Source organism: Talpa europaea, assembly GCF_964194135.1.
Source record: "Talpa europaea genome assembly, chromosome: 3".
NCBI lineage: Eukaryota > Metazoa > Chordata > Mammalia > Eulipotyphla > Talpidae > Talpa > Talpa europaea.
Genome location: NC_140069.1, coordinates 56311138 through 56326466, shown reverse-complemented (window position 1 = coordinate 56326466; position 15329 = coordinate 56311138). Strand labels below are relative to the sequence as shown.

Here is a 15329-nt window from a genome sequence, read left to right as displayed (position 1 = left end):
GGGCTTAGCAATTCCACTCCTAGGTATTTACCTGAAGAATACGCTAATTTAAAGGGATATAAGTACTCCGATGTTCATTGTAGCACTATTTACAGTAGCCAAGTTACAGAAACAGCCTAAATATCCAAAGACAGAGGTGTGGGTTAGCATGATGTGATTTATCTACACAATGGAATACTACTCAGATATTAAAAAAAAAAAAAAAAACAACAGATGAACTCTCGCCATTTATGACAACATAAATGGAACTAGAGGGGTAATGCTCAGTGAAATGTCAGAAGGAGGAAGACAAATGCTGGATGATTTCATTTATTCGTAGAACACAGAGAAAACAAAGGATCAGACAAAATTGAACCAATAAAAAACATTTGAAATCTCCACCAGAGGTGGAGAAGAAGGGGGGAGAGCAAAGTGGAGAGGGGACACAATGGGCTATGGTAGAGGACTATGGGTGCCTTGATGGTGGGTAGTAGGTGACAGGCATCTGAGAAGTATGATCCTATGCCTCTAAATCACATAAACATGCACACAGTTTAAATGACTTACCCAAGTATAGCGGCAGGAATGGCACAGAGCAGGATCTCTATGATTCACGCAGACAGGAGTAAAGGAGAGTCCTGGAGCCCTCAATGGCTTTTTCAGGCTTTTATTCAGTTTACCAGGTACATGGCAGGCAGGGCTGTAGGCTAGCAGGACTCCCAGCCCCCGGCAAATCTTCACTCTATCTGGGCTCTCCTGCGTTCTCTCATGGCCACTGCTTCTCTGCTGGTTCTGCTTCTGGTCTCTCTTATGTTCTCTTTTGCTCTGCTGGTGCCCCTGTGATGCTGCCCTGATGAGCCCAGTCTCTCAGCCCAGGTGTACCCACCAACGTATGCCCACACCCTACTCCAGGTGCCCGCCATCAGGCATGCATTTAGGACCACAGGGATCCATCATCAACACTGATGGCAGAGGGCAGAAAAGCCTGACACTTACCCTACACCAAGGTCTCAGACCTAGTAGGGGGTTGTAGTGGGGCAACCAGGCACAGGGCAGGCAGGGGGACTGGGGACCTCAGGAGGCAATGGAGCCTCCCAGGGCCCTGCAAATGTCTATGCGCTTCTGTAGGCATGCTGTTCATCCTCTTGTAGCTGCCATCCATCTGCGATGCTGCTGCCCTTATCTACCTGGCCTCTAGGCTCAGGTGTGCACACTTACACATGCCCCACCCACGCTCCAGGTGTCCACAATCAGGTATGCACGGGCCTTGTGCCCACTCTCCCCAGAGCCTTCAGCATTAACATGGTCAAGACCGCAGGTGACAGACAAGCAGAGGCTAGTGGTGTCAAAAGCCTGATTAAATCCATTTACCCTACAGTGGTAAATATTTATTTTATATTTATTTTTTAAGATTTATTTATTTATGCATACAAGAACTGGGGTGTAGGCCAGAGGTGCAGGGGGTGAGAGGATTCAGCAGAGACGGAGTAGGGAGCAGAACAGGCAGATCTACTGAAATATACTGCTGAGGGGAGCAGCAGGAGGGACAGGAGAGGCCTGCTGAGTCATGTGGATCAGCTTCCTGGCCAGGGATTGAACTCATGTTGCAGTGACTGGCAATAGCTTGACAGCACTGTCTCTTTAACTCCTGAGCCACCAGGGAGGCCCTGGTAAATATTTTAAAATTCATTTCTCTTCGTTTCAATTCAATGCTATTTTTCCTATGTCACATCTGTTCTCACATTATTCGTGTATCCTTCCTTCTGCAGGGTTTATAGAGCACCTTCTTGGGCACTTGCCTTTGCTCAATTCACTGGAGCCGCCTTGGAAAGCTGTTCTAACTCCTACCAGCCCCTCTTTTACCCTGTCTGAGAGACACAATTGAGAAGCAACCTTCTCTCTCACATTTTTTAAGCACTGTGCTGTCCCCTAGCCCTGTTGTAAGTGGGGCAGAATTTCCAGATACCCAAATGATAGTCAGGCATATCTAGTAAATATCAAAAAATAAAATCCATCAGCTGTCATTTAGATCTATTAACATAATGTCATTTGACAAAAAATAGAACCATGAAAGGTAGTTTTTATCAAGAACACTAACCATACTTTCCAAAGGCAGATGGAATGAATCACCCTTATTATCTCAGCTATTAACAGCTTGTGGAATTTCTCTACCTGGATCAGAACATCATATTCTAATTCTAACAAAGTAACTCTACTAAGTGTGTGCAGCACTCATTTTAGAGTTAAAAGAATAATTAGAAATAATTAAGAATGCTCTGAAACTGGCAGTTCTTTGTGCCAGTCTAAATCTAAAGATGACATTTTTTCAAAGTAGGTGGTACAAACCCCTACGGCCATTTGATTTGCTTTTTCAAGTTATGATTGGTAGTAAGAAAAAACTCTCCAGGAATATCTGCCTGTTAAACACATATGATATATGCTCCTGATCATCTCAGGACACTCAGTGTAGTGCCAGCAAGGATCTCTATGACCCGGGCTAATGGGTAAAGGAGAGTCCTATAGCCCTTGGTGGCTTTTTCAGACTTTTATTGAGTTTTTACATCATTTATAGTGTGGCAACTAGGTCCACGGAAGGCAGGGAGACCACGGGGGGGGGGGTGGAGGAGTGGGAGGCATCCCAGCCCCCAGCGTATCTTCGGTCTTTCTGGGCTCTCCGGTGCTCTCTCGTGGTGTCCCCACTGTCTCTGCTTCTGCTACTGTGCCCTCTGCTCCTTTGCTGCTTCTACCACTGCTGGTGTCCCCATGATGCCACCCCTATAAGCCCAGTCTCTCAGCCCAGATACACCAACTTACACACGCCCACATCCTACTCTGGGTGTTCACCATCATGCATGCGTGCAAGCCCACAGGTGTCTGTCATTAATACTAATGGCGGGAGGGCACAACATCCTGACAATTTTCAATTACCCTACACTCAGGTCCACACTGAGGTATCTGTAACAATGCATTCCAACAGTGCATTCCAAACTTTGTAGACCTTCACACACAGAATGTGGAATGACTACAAGCATGGTTGACTGGTTCACATAGAGAATGGGCCCTAAAATATATATAGACCTCATGCTGTTACCCGTTCCTACAAAGGATTCAGACACAACACCCACTATATATAACCTGAATACTCTCATACATCAGATGCATTAGGACTGCTCTGCTCAAAGGAATTCTTTGATACATTGCATGATAAAATTAAGAATATTTTACCATTTAAGCAATCTATGGCCCCATACCTATTTTCTAAGTTTACAGTCTTTGTTTTCTTCAAGTGGGCAGATTTGGGTGATCTCTGCAACCAGACAAGGCAGAATGTCATTTGTTCATGTTCAAAAAATCATATACTCACAGAGGTGTTAGTACAATGACAAATATTTGCAATGTAAATAATTAATTCTCCAAAAACCTCCAAACACTTTATTATCTTTTGTGAATCCCATCCCATGGAGAATATGGTAATAATCTTCCCTCATTTTACACATGAAAACATGTGTGGGGCCTCCCTGGTGGCACAGCGGGTTGAATGCAGTGCTGTGACCCTGTCCACAGACTCTGCAGCACATGTTTGATTCCTGGCCAGCCAGGGAGATGCCCACATGGCATGGCAGACCTCTCCTGACTTGCCTGCAGTGTTTGCGGTTGCCTGCTTGTTCTGCTCGCCACTCTGTCTCTGGTGAATTCTCTCACCCTCCCGTGCCTCTGACCTGTACCCCAGTTCTTGTATAAATAAATAAATCTTTGAAAAAAAAAGAAAACTTGTGAGATAATATGTCAGGGATGCATAGTTTATGAAGAGCAATAAAACCGCTTTGTAAATAAATTAAGCAGAATTTCCTATTGCAGTTGCCAGTTTCTACCATGGTTTTCCTCAACTCCCCACTCCCATGCCTTCCTCCTGTTGCCATCTTCCTGCACTGATTTGTCTTCTGGAAGTTGAACTCTCTTCTCAGTCAAATCTAATCTCCTTTCTCCAACTCATTCCTCTTTCCATGTTGGTTGATTGCTCTAGAGGTGTTCCCAGACATTTGGGTGAATGCTATACATTTAGAAGAAAGGATCTGGCAATATCACTAAATGCTGTGCTGGCCATTCTATGTGAAGATATGATTGAATAACGTTTAATGCTTAGAACATTTTTTTCTAAATGAAGTCTTGCTATTTCTTTTCTGATTTTATTCACTATGTCTAAAATAAAGTTTTTATAAATGATAGGTGATTGTGTTAACTATTGGATTCATTAATACTAATAGGAGAAATGCTTCTTTGAGAACTCAAAAATGAACAATTCCTGGTATATATGTTTATGTACTTTGGTGTCTTACCAAGTTGCAGACATTTCTTGTAGAGAGCAGCATAGTATTTGAAAGTCAAATAATGGAGTCTTATTTAGTTTCATAGTCTAGTTCTACAACAATGGAAACTTGAGTGAATTAATTAATTACTCTAAGGCACAGTTTCCTGATCTGAAATGGAATTAACAATACCCACCTCAGAAGATTATTGTGAGAATTAAACAAAGACAATGCAGACCAAAGATTTTTTTTTAATAATAAATTTTATTTTTATATTCCCCATACAATTGCAACTCCCCCATTCTGACCCCAATCCCTCCTCTCCCGCCCCCCACCCCCCAAAAAGTGTCTCTGGTTCATAGTTTTTTGTTGATTTTGATTTTCACTTTCTTATAGTTATTCATTTTCCTGGTCCCTTATTTAAGTTTTCTAGATTCCTGCTATGAGTGAGACCATCCGGTATTTTTCTTTTTCTTTTTGGCTTATTTCGCTGAGCATGATCCCTTCCAGCGCCATCCATGTTGCTGCAAATTGCATGTGTTTATCTTTTTTGAATGCTGAGTAATATTCCATGGTATATATGTACCACATCTTCTTGATCCAGTCATCTATTTTTGGGCATTTGGGCTGTTTCCAAAGCTTAGCTATTGTAAATAGTGCTGCTATAATCATAGGGGTGCAGGTGCTCTTTGGAATTGATGTTTCTGTGTCCTTTGGGTAAATACCTAGGAGTGGAATTGCTAGATCATATGGAAGCTCTATGTTTAGTAGGTCCAGAAATGTCCACAAAGCTCTCCATAGTGCCTGGACCAGTTTGCACTCCCACCAACAGTGCAGGAGAGTTCCTTTTTCTCCACATCCTTGCCAACATTTGTTGTTGCTAGTATTTTTAATATGTGCCATTCTCACTGGTGTAAGATGGTATCTCATGGTAGTTTTGATTTGCATTTCCCTGATGACAAGTGATGTTGAACATTTTTTCATATGCCTGTTGGCCATTTGCATTTCCTCTTCAGAGAAGTTTCTTTTTAGCTCTTCTGCCCATTTTTTGACTGGATTATTTTCTTTGTTGTTGTTGAGCCTCATCAGCTCTTTGCAGATTTTTGTGATCAGTCCTTTATCATTAGTGTTGGGTGCAAAAATGTTCTCCCAGTTGGTGGGGTTTCTCTTTGTTTTTGTTACTGTCTCTTTTGCTGTGCAGAAGCTCTTTAATTTGATGTAGTCCCAACTGTTTATCTTTGCCTTCACTATCACTGCTTTGGGTGATGTGTCTGTAAAGATGTCTTTGATGTGCAAATCACATAGTGTTTCGCCTATATTTCCTTCTATATATTTTATGGTTTCAGGTCTTATGTCTAGTTCTTTAATCCATTTTGAGTTGATTTTTGTGTATGGTGTGAGGTAGTGGTCAAGCTTCATTCTTTTGCACGTAGCGACCCAGTTTTCCCAGCACCATTTATTGAACAAACTTTCTTTGCTCCAATGCATAGTCTTTGCTCCTTTGTCAAAGATTAGTTGACCATAAATCTGTGGGTTTATTTCTGGATTTTCTATTCGATTCCATTGGTCTGTGTGTCTGTTCTTGTTCCAATACCATGCAGTTTTGATGATTATGGCTTTGTAGTATAGTTTGAAGTCTGGGAGTGTGATGCCTCCATTCCCTTCTTTTTTTTTCAGGAGAGCTTTGGCTATTCGGGGTTTTTTGTGATTCCATATGAATTTCATCAATAATTCAGACCAAAGATTTTGTGCAGAACCTGGGGAATTGTAAGTGCTCAATAAATGGTTGTGGTTATTAGTGATGCTGATGATGATGCCATTCATTATAATAACCAGCCATGGAGATGGGAAACTCTATTGTAGGTTCTAATCATAAACAAAGTGTACTGAAATTTCTTTTCTAAAATGTCTTCAAACTAATATCAGATGTGACCAACAAGGTTTACTGAACACCACCTGGAATTTTTGTGCACACAGTAACTCCTCTGGTAGCTACAGCTTAGACGGGCTCCTGCAGCAGGAAACAGTGGCCCGAGGACTAACCTCTTGTGATAATAGGATACTTTAAACAAAAACACTGTAAAGGAACACAGGAAAATATTTATTAAGTAGTACTTGGCAGCTTTGAATTCAACATTTGGAAGCTTATGGAAGTAAAAAATAGTTTTAAGTGGTAAATATTTTTGACTCATTAACTTAAATGTATTTGGCAATAATTAATTGCAAGAAAATCTTTCTATGTATGGCTAGCTTTGATTATTTTTAGTATTTTTATGTTTTTCTAGATGGAGGTAAAAACAAATGCTGAGTGAGGTTCTTAGTCTGAATAGATTAATTTGAAGTCTGAATTGTAGGACTCTGAAAAATGAAATCTAATTATTTTCAAGAAGAGGTGGTGGTTAGTTTTGTGAACTAATAAGAGTTCATGAAATCTTGGGGATAAAACTACAGATTTGTCCAAGGTCATTGCTTTACAGTTGAAGAATGTATATCATTCAACTCCGTACAATCCACAGTGAGACGGAGATATGGATGATCAGGGAGGCCTGATCCCATCATACTAACGAATCTCCATTTTACATAGGACGAGAGGGAATTCAACTAAGATCACAGAGCCAGTGGTGGAGACATCATTCACCTCAAGATTGGAATTCTTAGGGCAATTTCCTTGATACTTTAAGTTGTAGGTAAAGGCTGAATATAATTACTTGGAATAACTTGTTAATGTTATCTTTGTGTTTAAAGTCCTTATATAGGCTCATTAGGATATTAAATAGTTATGTGATATTCCATACCACTATGTCCATCATTGACTTTAAAAAATAAAGTCAGGACCGTAGAATGTTCCTGTTGAAGGGATGAGGTTTGTCTCTGGAAAATAATTGGGTAGGACCTGAGTCAAGTGAGTGTTCACTGAGTTACCTCTGAGTCCTCATATTTCATGCCTTCTTGACTCTTGGTTATACTTGGGGTTGAAGAACAGAGTCTTGTGCTCTTATGTGGGGTCCACAAAGCTCAAGTCAGGCACTGGCAATCCTTTAGTAGAATATGTGCTGGCAGTTGTTGAGATCAGGTAGTTAAATAGATTTTTGGAAATAATCCTTTGGGAGGATAGCTCTCATTCCATTTGTAGATATGTACGGAGTGGCCTTGTTCATGGTGAACAGTTCAATTTTCACCTTGTTCTTCCTGGTATTTAATTGCATTTGGAGTAAATAAAAATTAAACCATAACTATAGATCTTGAATCATATGGAAATGGGAAGATGCAAATTTTAGAGAAGAAGTAATGCAAAGGAGAAGGAGTGGGGAGTGGGGGATGAGAGAGAAAACATATGTGCAGAAAAACAGAAGGCTACTGAAGAATTCGTTAGGGTTGTCTTCTATACCATGGAGATAATGATGACTGAAATAGGCTAGACTGAAGGCTAGACTGAAGAATTCGTTAGGGTTGTCTTCTATACCATGGAGATAATGATGACTGAAATAGGTCAAATTCACTTCCCTGTATATCCCTGGAGTTAAGCTGACTTTCAATGATGGGAGGAGGACCCAAGAGAAAAGTCTGAAATATTTAAGTTTAAGCTTCTTGTGAGAGGGCAAAAACGGGGAGATTACCAGGAGGAATGATTTGGAGTGATAAAGTTGCAAGGCAAGTGATCCCTCCATTGTTAGTGTACTAAATGAACAATCCCATAGAAGACTGTTTACAAGTGTTGGAGATGTTCTTAGCAGTGATCAGTTGGCCAGTTTTCCCCTGAGTACTTTGCTTCAGCTAAATGAACTGAGAGCAACATTTAAGATGGGTGTTTCTCTTGGTTTCATTTTTCACAATTGATTTTTTGAAAGCAAGATTTGTCTCCTATTTTTTCCAATGAGTTTTAAATATTTTACAATATAGTATGTTATTTCTATCAAATGTTTATTGTGTGATCAGGTAAATAGAATTGTGTCATGCTGAAGGTAAAGAGGCTATGGTCATCTTTTCCACTGAGGAAATGTAGACCAGAAAATATGTTATGTTTGGATTCTCATGATCAGTTCTTTAGAATTGTTCACTTGTTAATGGACACTCACCTAAGATACAGAGTTTATTTTCTGAGAGAAGGGAGTCTGCATTCTGAGCACCCCCCTTTTTTTGGTCTACATATTGAAAGAAATCAGAGATTCAACTTTGAGCTCATGTAGAGTATCACCTAAAATACTGAACTATGGCACTGTCAACCTCCTTTCTTTCCTTCTAGAACTAATACCTCCCCTTGCTCAATACCCTCTCCTTTTGGGTATCTATCATAGCAATCCCTCATCTGTTTGTGGATCTATGGCTGGGTAACTGAGACAGTATTTCCACAGAAGAATGAAGGTTTTTTTTACACTTGCTTGCAACCTGACTTAGGGTGGGAGCTATTCATAAACATTTCCTATTATGAATGAGTATAAATATTTTTTAATTCATAATTTGATTATTTGTAGATTTTTTGGTTCGTAGTGGGTCCCAAAATAGGCTAAGGGAAAGTTTGGAAACAAATCTAATATTCATTTCAAGATCCAGAAGGATGGGAATAGGGTGGAAATATGAGCCAACTTAAAATTAAAAGCCAAAAAGTTGGCTTTCAATACTCAACCACGCACTTTCAAGATCAGAGAGAAAAGGGTTAACAATGGCATGTGCAATTGCTGCTAAATATTCCCTCTGCTATGTTATGAGAGTGCCAGAAAGGCTAATGCAATTCTAGGTGCACTTTTTATGTTTCAACAGAAGCATAGAAATACAAAAAAGGAAGCAATAATTTCATTCTATTTTGAGGTGACACCAGGAGTCTTTTGTTCAATTGTGGGTAACCAATTGATGAAGACATGTAGGAGGGTGCTGCAGTGGTAAATTTTAGAAACCTTTGGACAAGAGGAATTTGTTAGCATTACTGGGGGTAGGGAGAGTTCTGGAAGGAACTAGGTAAATTCTTAAAAAGCTGTTATGTGGAGCAGATGGATTACATGAATTTTGGTGACTCTAACAGACAAAACCAGAAATAGTGTGTAGAAATTTCAAAAATATAGGTTTGAGCTCAGTGTAAGGAAGAACTTTCTAGCAGAGTTGCCTCCCCAAAGGCATGGGGGACTGGGTTTCTCAAGTCAGATATGTTCAAGAAAGGCTGCATAGCTCTTACGGAATATTTCCTATTGGGTTTTCTCAGTGAGTCACTAAGGTCCTTTTTAACCTTATGGCTGTAATGTTGTAAAACAGTCAGATTGCATGAGCGACAAGAAATGCAACTCAAGGTCTCTAAAGTGGAATGGCCATCAATAGTCTCCATTTTCACCAATGCAGGACATAGCATTGATGCAGCTGTCCAAGGTGCTGGCAGGAGGGGGCCTGTGTGGGCATTTGTTATTTTCTGGTTTTCTTCATGGTTGTATTATGTTTATGGATTTTCAGTTTTTATGTTTCATATATAAATCTATTTCCTCCCTACCCCAACATACACACACACACATCAGGCCCTTAAATAATGCAAAGAGAGAAATGCATATGAAATATGTACAACTACAATTAAATTCAACCTGGGACTTCCTCTCCACCATTTCAAGAATAAGTGAATCCATTTTACTTTCAAAGGTTAGGCCTAGTGCCAGATGTTGGACTGTTTGTCTGGATTGATATTTAAAATAGAAACCAATTGTTTTGAGATAACTGTACTGATTTTGTTTCTTGATTTCTTTATTTTATGCTTTCTATAATACATATATATCTTGAGTGGAGCTAGTAATCTTAGGCAGAAAATTACCTTTACAGTGAGGTGGAATGAACACTACATATTTCAGCTAAACAGCTCTGTAGCCTGTATTGGTGATAAATGGTGTTTCGCACCCTCTTTATGTTGCCTTTCTTATACTACTTGATTCTCTCATCCCTTAATTTTTAAAATGGAGACAATAATAGTACCATCCCTTAGGGTTGTGAAAATGTAGCAAGTTAATACATGAAAAATAACTTACAACAATATCAGGTGCATACATAACAAATATTAGTGTTAGTATATATTGTGTTTAGGGTTCTTCAGACCACCCTCAGGTTGAACAATTTGCTAGAAGATTCCACAAGATCCAAAATAGCTATTATACTCATGGTTGTGGATTGTTACAGCAAAAGAATACAAACTAAAATCAGCTTTTGAGAGAAGGTCATAGAGTGGAGTCCCAAAGTAGTTAACTAATTGCAAGTTTCTAGTTTTCAGTGGGGGCAGATAGAGCTTCATTCTCTCAGAAAGCATGTGTGATAGCACATGCAGTATCTCCAACTAAGGAAGCTCACCCATGCACCTTGGTTTCTGCATTTTTTTATTGGGGGGGGGGGTCTCAGGTGTCAGTAACGTAGGCATGCAGTGCCTGTGAAACTGACCTTAGCTCCTTGGTTTTTGCTTCCCTGCTGCCCTAGAAGAAGAGATCAAACTGACAGTGTGATCCAAATCTCAGGCCCACAAAGGCAGGCATTCACTATCACATTCTTATCATAAATTAGATGGCATGGCCCCAAATCTGAGGCACACAAAGACACTTTTATCAGGCAAGATACTCCAAAGGGTTCAGCGAGGTCTATTAAGGGACCATCTTGAAGGTCTCTGGAATGTAGAGAGCTCAGGACTACTGAGCTATTTACCACATGCATATGTAAATTTTGCTTATTTAAACAACCCAATTCAACAATTTTCTTAATGTTTTGAAAGTTTTATTTAGTATATGAACATTTATTGAATCTCTACTGCATATATATAGCACTTATAACATTTTCTCTTTAAGCTGGAAAATAATTTCAGTTTTAATCTATGTTATAAATCCAGAAAAAAAAAGTGTATCACCCCAATATGAAAGGATACAGAAGTTAAAGAACTATTCTGCAACTATTGTTGCAAATAATGGTGGTGATAGAGGGCTCTATACATTTTAACAACATTTACATGACAAATGATTAATGTACATAATTATTAGTTTTAGTTCTTAACAACTGTTGAGGTAGGTGATAGTTCTATTTTGCAGGTGAGAGAATAAAGGTCCAGAGATTTTAAAAACTCCCCAAGGCTCTTTGGTGAGTAAGGGTTAGAATCTACATTTACCATCTAATTCCAAATCTTTAGGTCTTAACAATCATTTGTGATATTTTCCTATAAAGGTTCAAAAAGAATTTTGAAACATTAAAAATGCAACATTTATTTTGGCTTTATATGGATCAAGATTTATAGTGTTTGGATACTAGGGCAGAGTTATGGCTAGAACTTATGTGTTTCTTTTACCAATAGAAGAGATTTCTGCAAAGAAGATTGCAGGATGCCTCTCCCCATAAAAAGGTGATATAGAAGACACAAAGGCAAGGAAGACACAGATACACAGATATCTGGTGGGGGGGTAGGGTGTGCAAATTCTATAGTTATTTTGCATCTTGACTAATACGGGGAACATAAAATCCAAATGCCTTCCAAGGTTACAAAGTTGTTGCCACCATGAATTGTGATTATATCTTTTTCCTTCCCCTATTATCTAGATCTCAGTCTGTGGTAGAAGCTGGGACCCTGAAACATGAGGAGAAAGGAGAGAATGAGAACACTCAGCCCCTCCTGGCTCTGGACTGAACCCTGACTCACCCCAATACTTCTGCACATCGCCAGCCTTCAGTGGTATCAGCCACCAGGAAGCACATGCGCAACTGACCCACACAGACATGCGTTCGGCTTGACACAAGGCCCTTCACTCCTGCCACCTAGTGATGACTGTCACCAGCCCATTGGTCTGAGCAGCCAAAGTTGAATAAAAACTTGAGAGACACTTTTTTTTTTTCTAAAGAGGATTAGAGGATGAAGCAAGGCCATTTATGTATACAAGACCCCCCCCCCCCTTCATATTTATGGTATTAAATGAATTTAAGAAAAAGAAAATTTGATGCATACAATGTATCAGGACAAGGATTTTTCTGAGGAATCACACAGAGATCCTCTTCAGTTTTTGCAGTTTAAGATTAAGTGCATTTTCAAGTAGATGTTTCAGAATTAAACCGTGCAAACAAGATTGTCAAGTTTAATGTAGTGCAAAGCCCCAAGATTAATATATCTCCAGTAATTTTTATTCTCATTCAGTTATTTTCTTTGACCTCATCACCAGCATCAAATTGTTCAGCCTAAGAGCATATTCTCGTAGTTCTGGCTATTTGCAGTTTGTTTATTTTAACATCCTGCAAAAATGATTTTTGTTGTCACATCTTTTCTCAGTCCTCCAGCTGACTATCATGAGCTGACTTGAAGAGACACATACAATTTGCAATATGATGAAATAATCTTAATGTGACTTCCCACATGCTGCATGTGTCTGCATAAGGGCTGGGGGTGTCATTAAAATTACTTGCCAGTGATTAATGAATCCATTCAAGTTGCCTCATATGGGTCACTACTACAAAGAATAGTGCTAAAGCAGCATTACCCACCCACCTGCTTGTGACACTTAAAGATGTGGAAAAAAAGGGCCGGGCTTTTGTTGAGAGGAAGATATTCGATCATGGAGGAAGACCCTTAAGGATAGCTAAATATGCAAGTGCTGAAGATAATAGAAGACTAGTAATACAGGATGAAATGCCAAAGATCATTTTATTTTGTTGTCTATTCTCCTTAGAAATGGAATCCCAACTAGACATTCAAAGGAAATTAAATAAAAATAAACAGATATCATAGGATATGATATGCCTACCTGTGCCATGTTTCCCAAAACCAGTTTTGATTTTTAGATTATTTTAGATATCCCTTATATTCCCAATCATCTGCATGACATGGGCATTTGTTAGTATGACCAGTTGGTGCTCAGTGTCAAAAAATATTTTAGTTGATAATGGACAGTAAAATATGATCTTACAGTTTAAGTATTTGGGAGGGATAATTTGTTAGCTAAAGTTATGAAAGAGGTGATTCAACTGTCCATAATCACCCTCAATAAATATTATTACTAATCATAACATTTACTACATCTCTATGAATGAATCTAGTGTTTTATTTTTTCTACTTGTAGAGAATAACAAGTAATTTTTTGTATTCCACCCTTAAAATAAAACTGAAATAGAATCAAAATTATTTCTCACCAATTACATCACAGTATAAATAAAGCCAATTCATTTTGCATAAACTTTCAAATAATAAAATAATAACACTGAAACAATTCTACCAATGTAGTGACTGAAACACTTTTCTGATATACCATGACGTGGGGAAGAAAGATGAAGAATTAAAATGTATTAGAAAATCCATTTTATTACTTGGGTTTATAAAATAGTTGTGGGATCCAAGTATTTAAAATGCTTTTGGAGTCGATCAATTCCAACACTTTGCAACAATAATAATGATTCTGGCTTTTCAATTGGCAATATTTAGAATCTTATTGTAGTGACCCAATTTTAAATGCCATATTACAATTACTAAGTTAAGAGCTAGTTTTTACTCTATGATTTCATTAAATGAATGTATGATGATGGTTTAACAATGACAAACTCATGCTTTGAATTTCTTTATGTGTATGCAATATACATACATAAACCAAATTCAATAAGTGACATGAATGTTACTACATGAGCATTGGATTGTATTGTCCTTTGTCAGTCATTTCCTTTGTTCAATAAATACTGAAGGACACAAATATCTTTTTTTTTATAAGTTTACTTTCTCTTCTGGATTTGGTGATTCATTTTGATGTTTCCTTGCATAATTCTCCATCGATTTAATGGGATTTTTGAATACTGGTAAAACATATAGGACTAGGATATTCTGCAAACTGGAAAGCTAGAAGCTAATGTCCTCAAGGACAAGCAAAAAGAGTCCATTTCAACTTTAAAAAACTGTATTTTAAATGAGATAAAGCATTCTCCTTTGTCCTTAGAAAAAAATAAGTGCAAGCACCTGAGAATGAAATTTGGTAATATATGTGTCATTTCTTAAGCATTTTTGTTCATACTGGCTTAAAATTCAGTGCATAAATACCGTAACATTCTCACAGCTAACATTTCTCATTAATTGATTTAGACAGTACAAAATTTAGTACATTAATACTCTACTAAATCAAAGACTTCATCACCTTTGGAATGAGTAGACAGGCCATCTTTCAATTATTGTTTCTACATTCTGGCATTCTTTCTCTTTCACTGGGCCATCTTTCCTATTTTGATAAAATTGTAATGGGAATCATCTCAAGAACTGAACATCACTCACATGGGTCTACAATAAAGGCAAAGCCATTCTGGATTCCGGAGAGCCAAGAGGCACACGCCATATGTCCTACCAGCTACCTATCCACTCAATGCTCAAAGAAAAATTTTACTTTGAAAATTCTACCCCCTCCACCAAAATTTCAATATTTGGCTTAAAAAATTTTACATGTGGCATTTTTATAACTCAATATAAAATGATTCCATTACCTTTGCATTGTGAAAAAATTTCCTCTGGGAAAAAACTATGATTTTGACACTATCTCTACCATTTGCATAGCAAGGAGGGAAATTAAGATTTGGTTGTCAGTGCAGATAAAAAAGCAAACAGACTCAATTAGTATGGTGTAGTAGAGCTCACAGGTCTTGCCATAATTATGACTTTGTCCTTTGTACGAGGAGAAGTCATTTCTCTTAATAAAAGAATTAGGAACTTCTTTTATTAGGAAAGTAAAATGCTTTCTTCATATGAGTCTTTTGCTAAAAATAATTAAAAGATGGAAGTCTGAGCTCACCAGGAAAGTTACCATTAATCAGGTACAAGTAAAGCATTTACAGGGCTTGTCATTAAAATCAACAAAAAAAGTAGTGGTAAATGATGAAAAAATCATCTAGCTACTCTAGAAAAATATAATTGCATAGAAAAATTACAAACTAAAGCAATACATTCACATTTCCTAAACGTTTTCTCATTTTACATTGATTTAGTCCTATGCTACGTGGGAAAAATATCTTTGGCTAGCAAAGTAGAAGCTATGACATATTCACCTGAAATACAGGCATCAAATAGGTGCTGTCATGGGCAAAAAGACA

At 38.2% G+C, this 15329-nt stretch overlaps 1 protein-coding gene across 1 annotated transcript in view; it reads left to right on the top strand.

Moving 5' to 3' along the window:
• CLVS1 (clavesin 1) overlaps positions 1 to 11910 on the top strand; it is a gene marked incomplete at both ends in the record, with an annotated part of 161152 nt that extends 149242 nt beyond the window's left edge. The window contains one exon of the mRNA XM_084230148.1: positions 11823 to 11910. Coding sequence (XP_084086274.1) covers positions 11823 to 11910 — 88 coding nt within the window. The remainder of the gene's footprint in view (positions 1 to 11822) is intronic.
• Positions 11911 to 15329: the final 3419 nt, after the last annotated feature.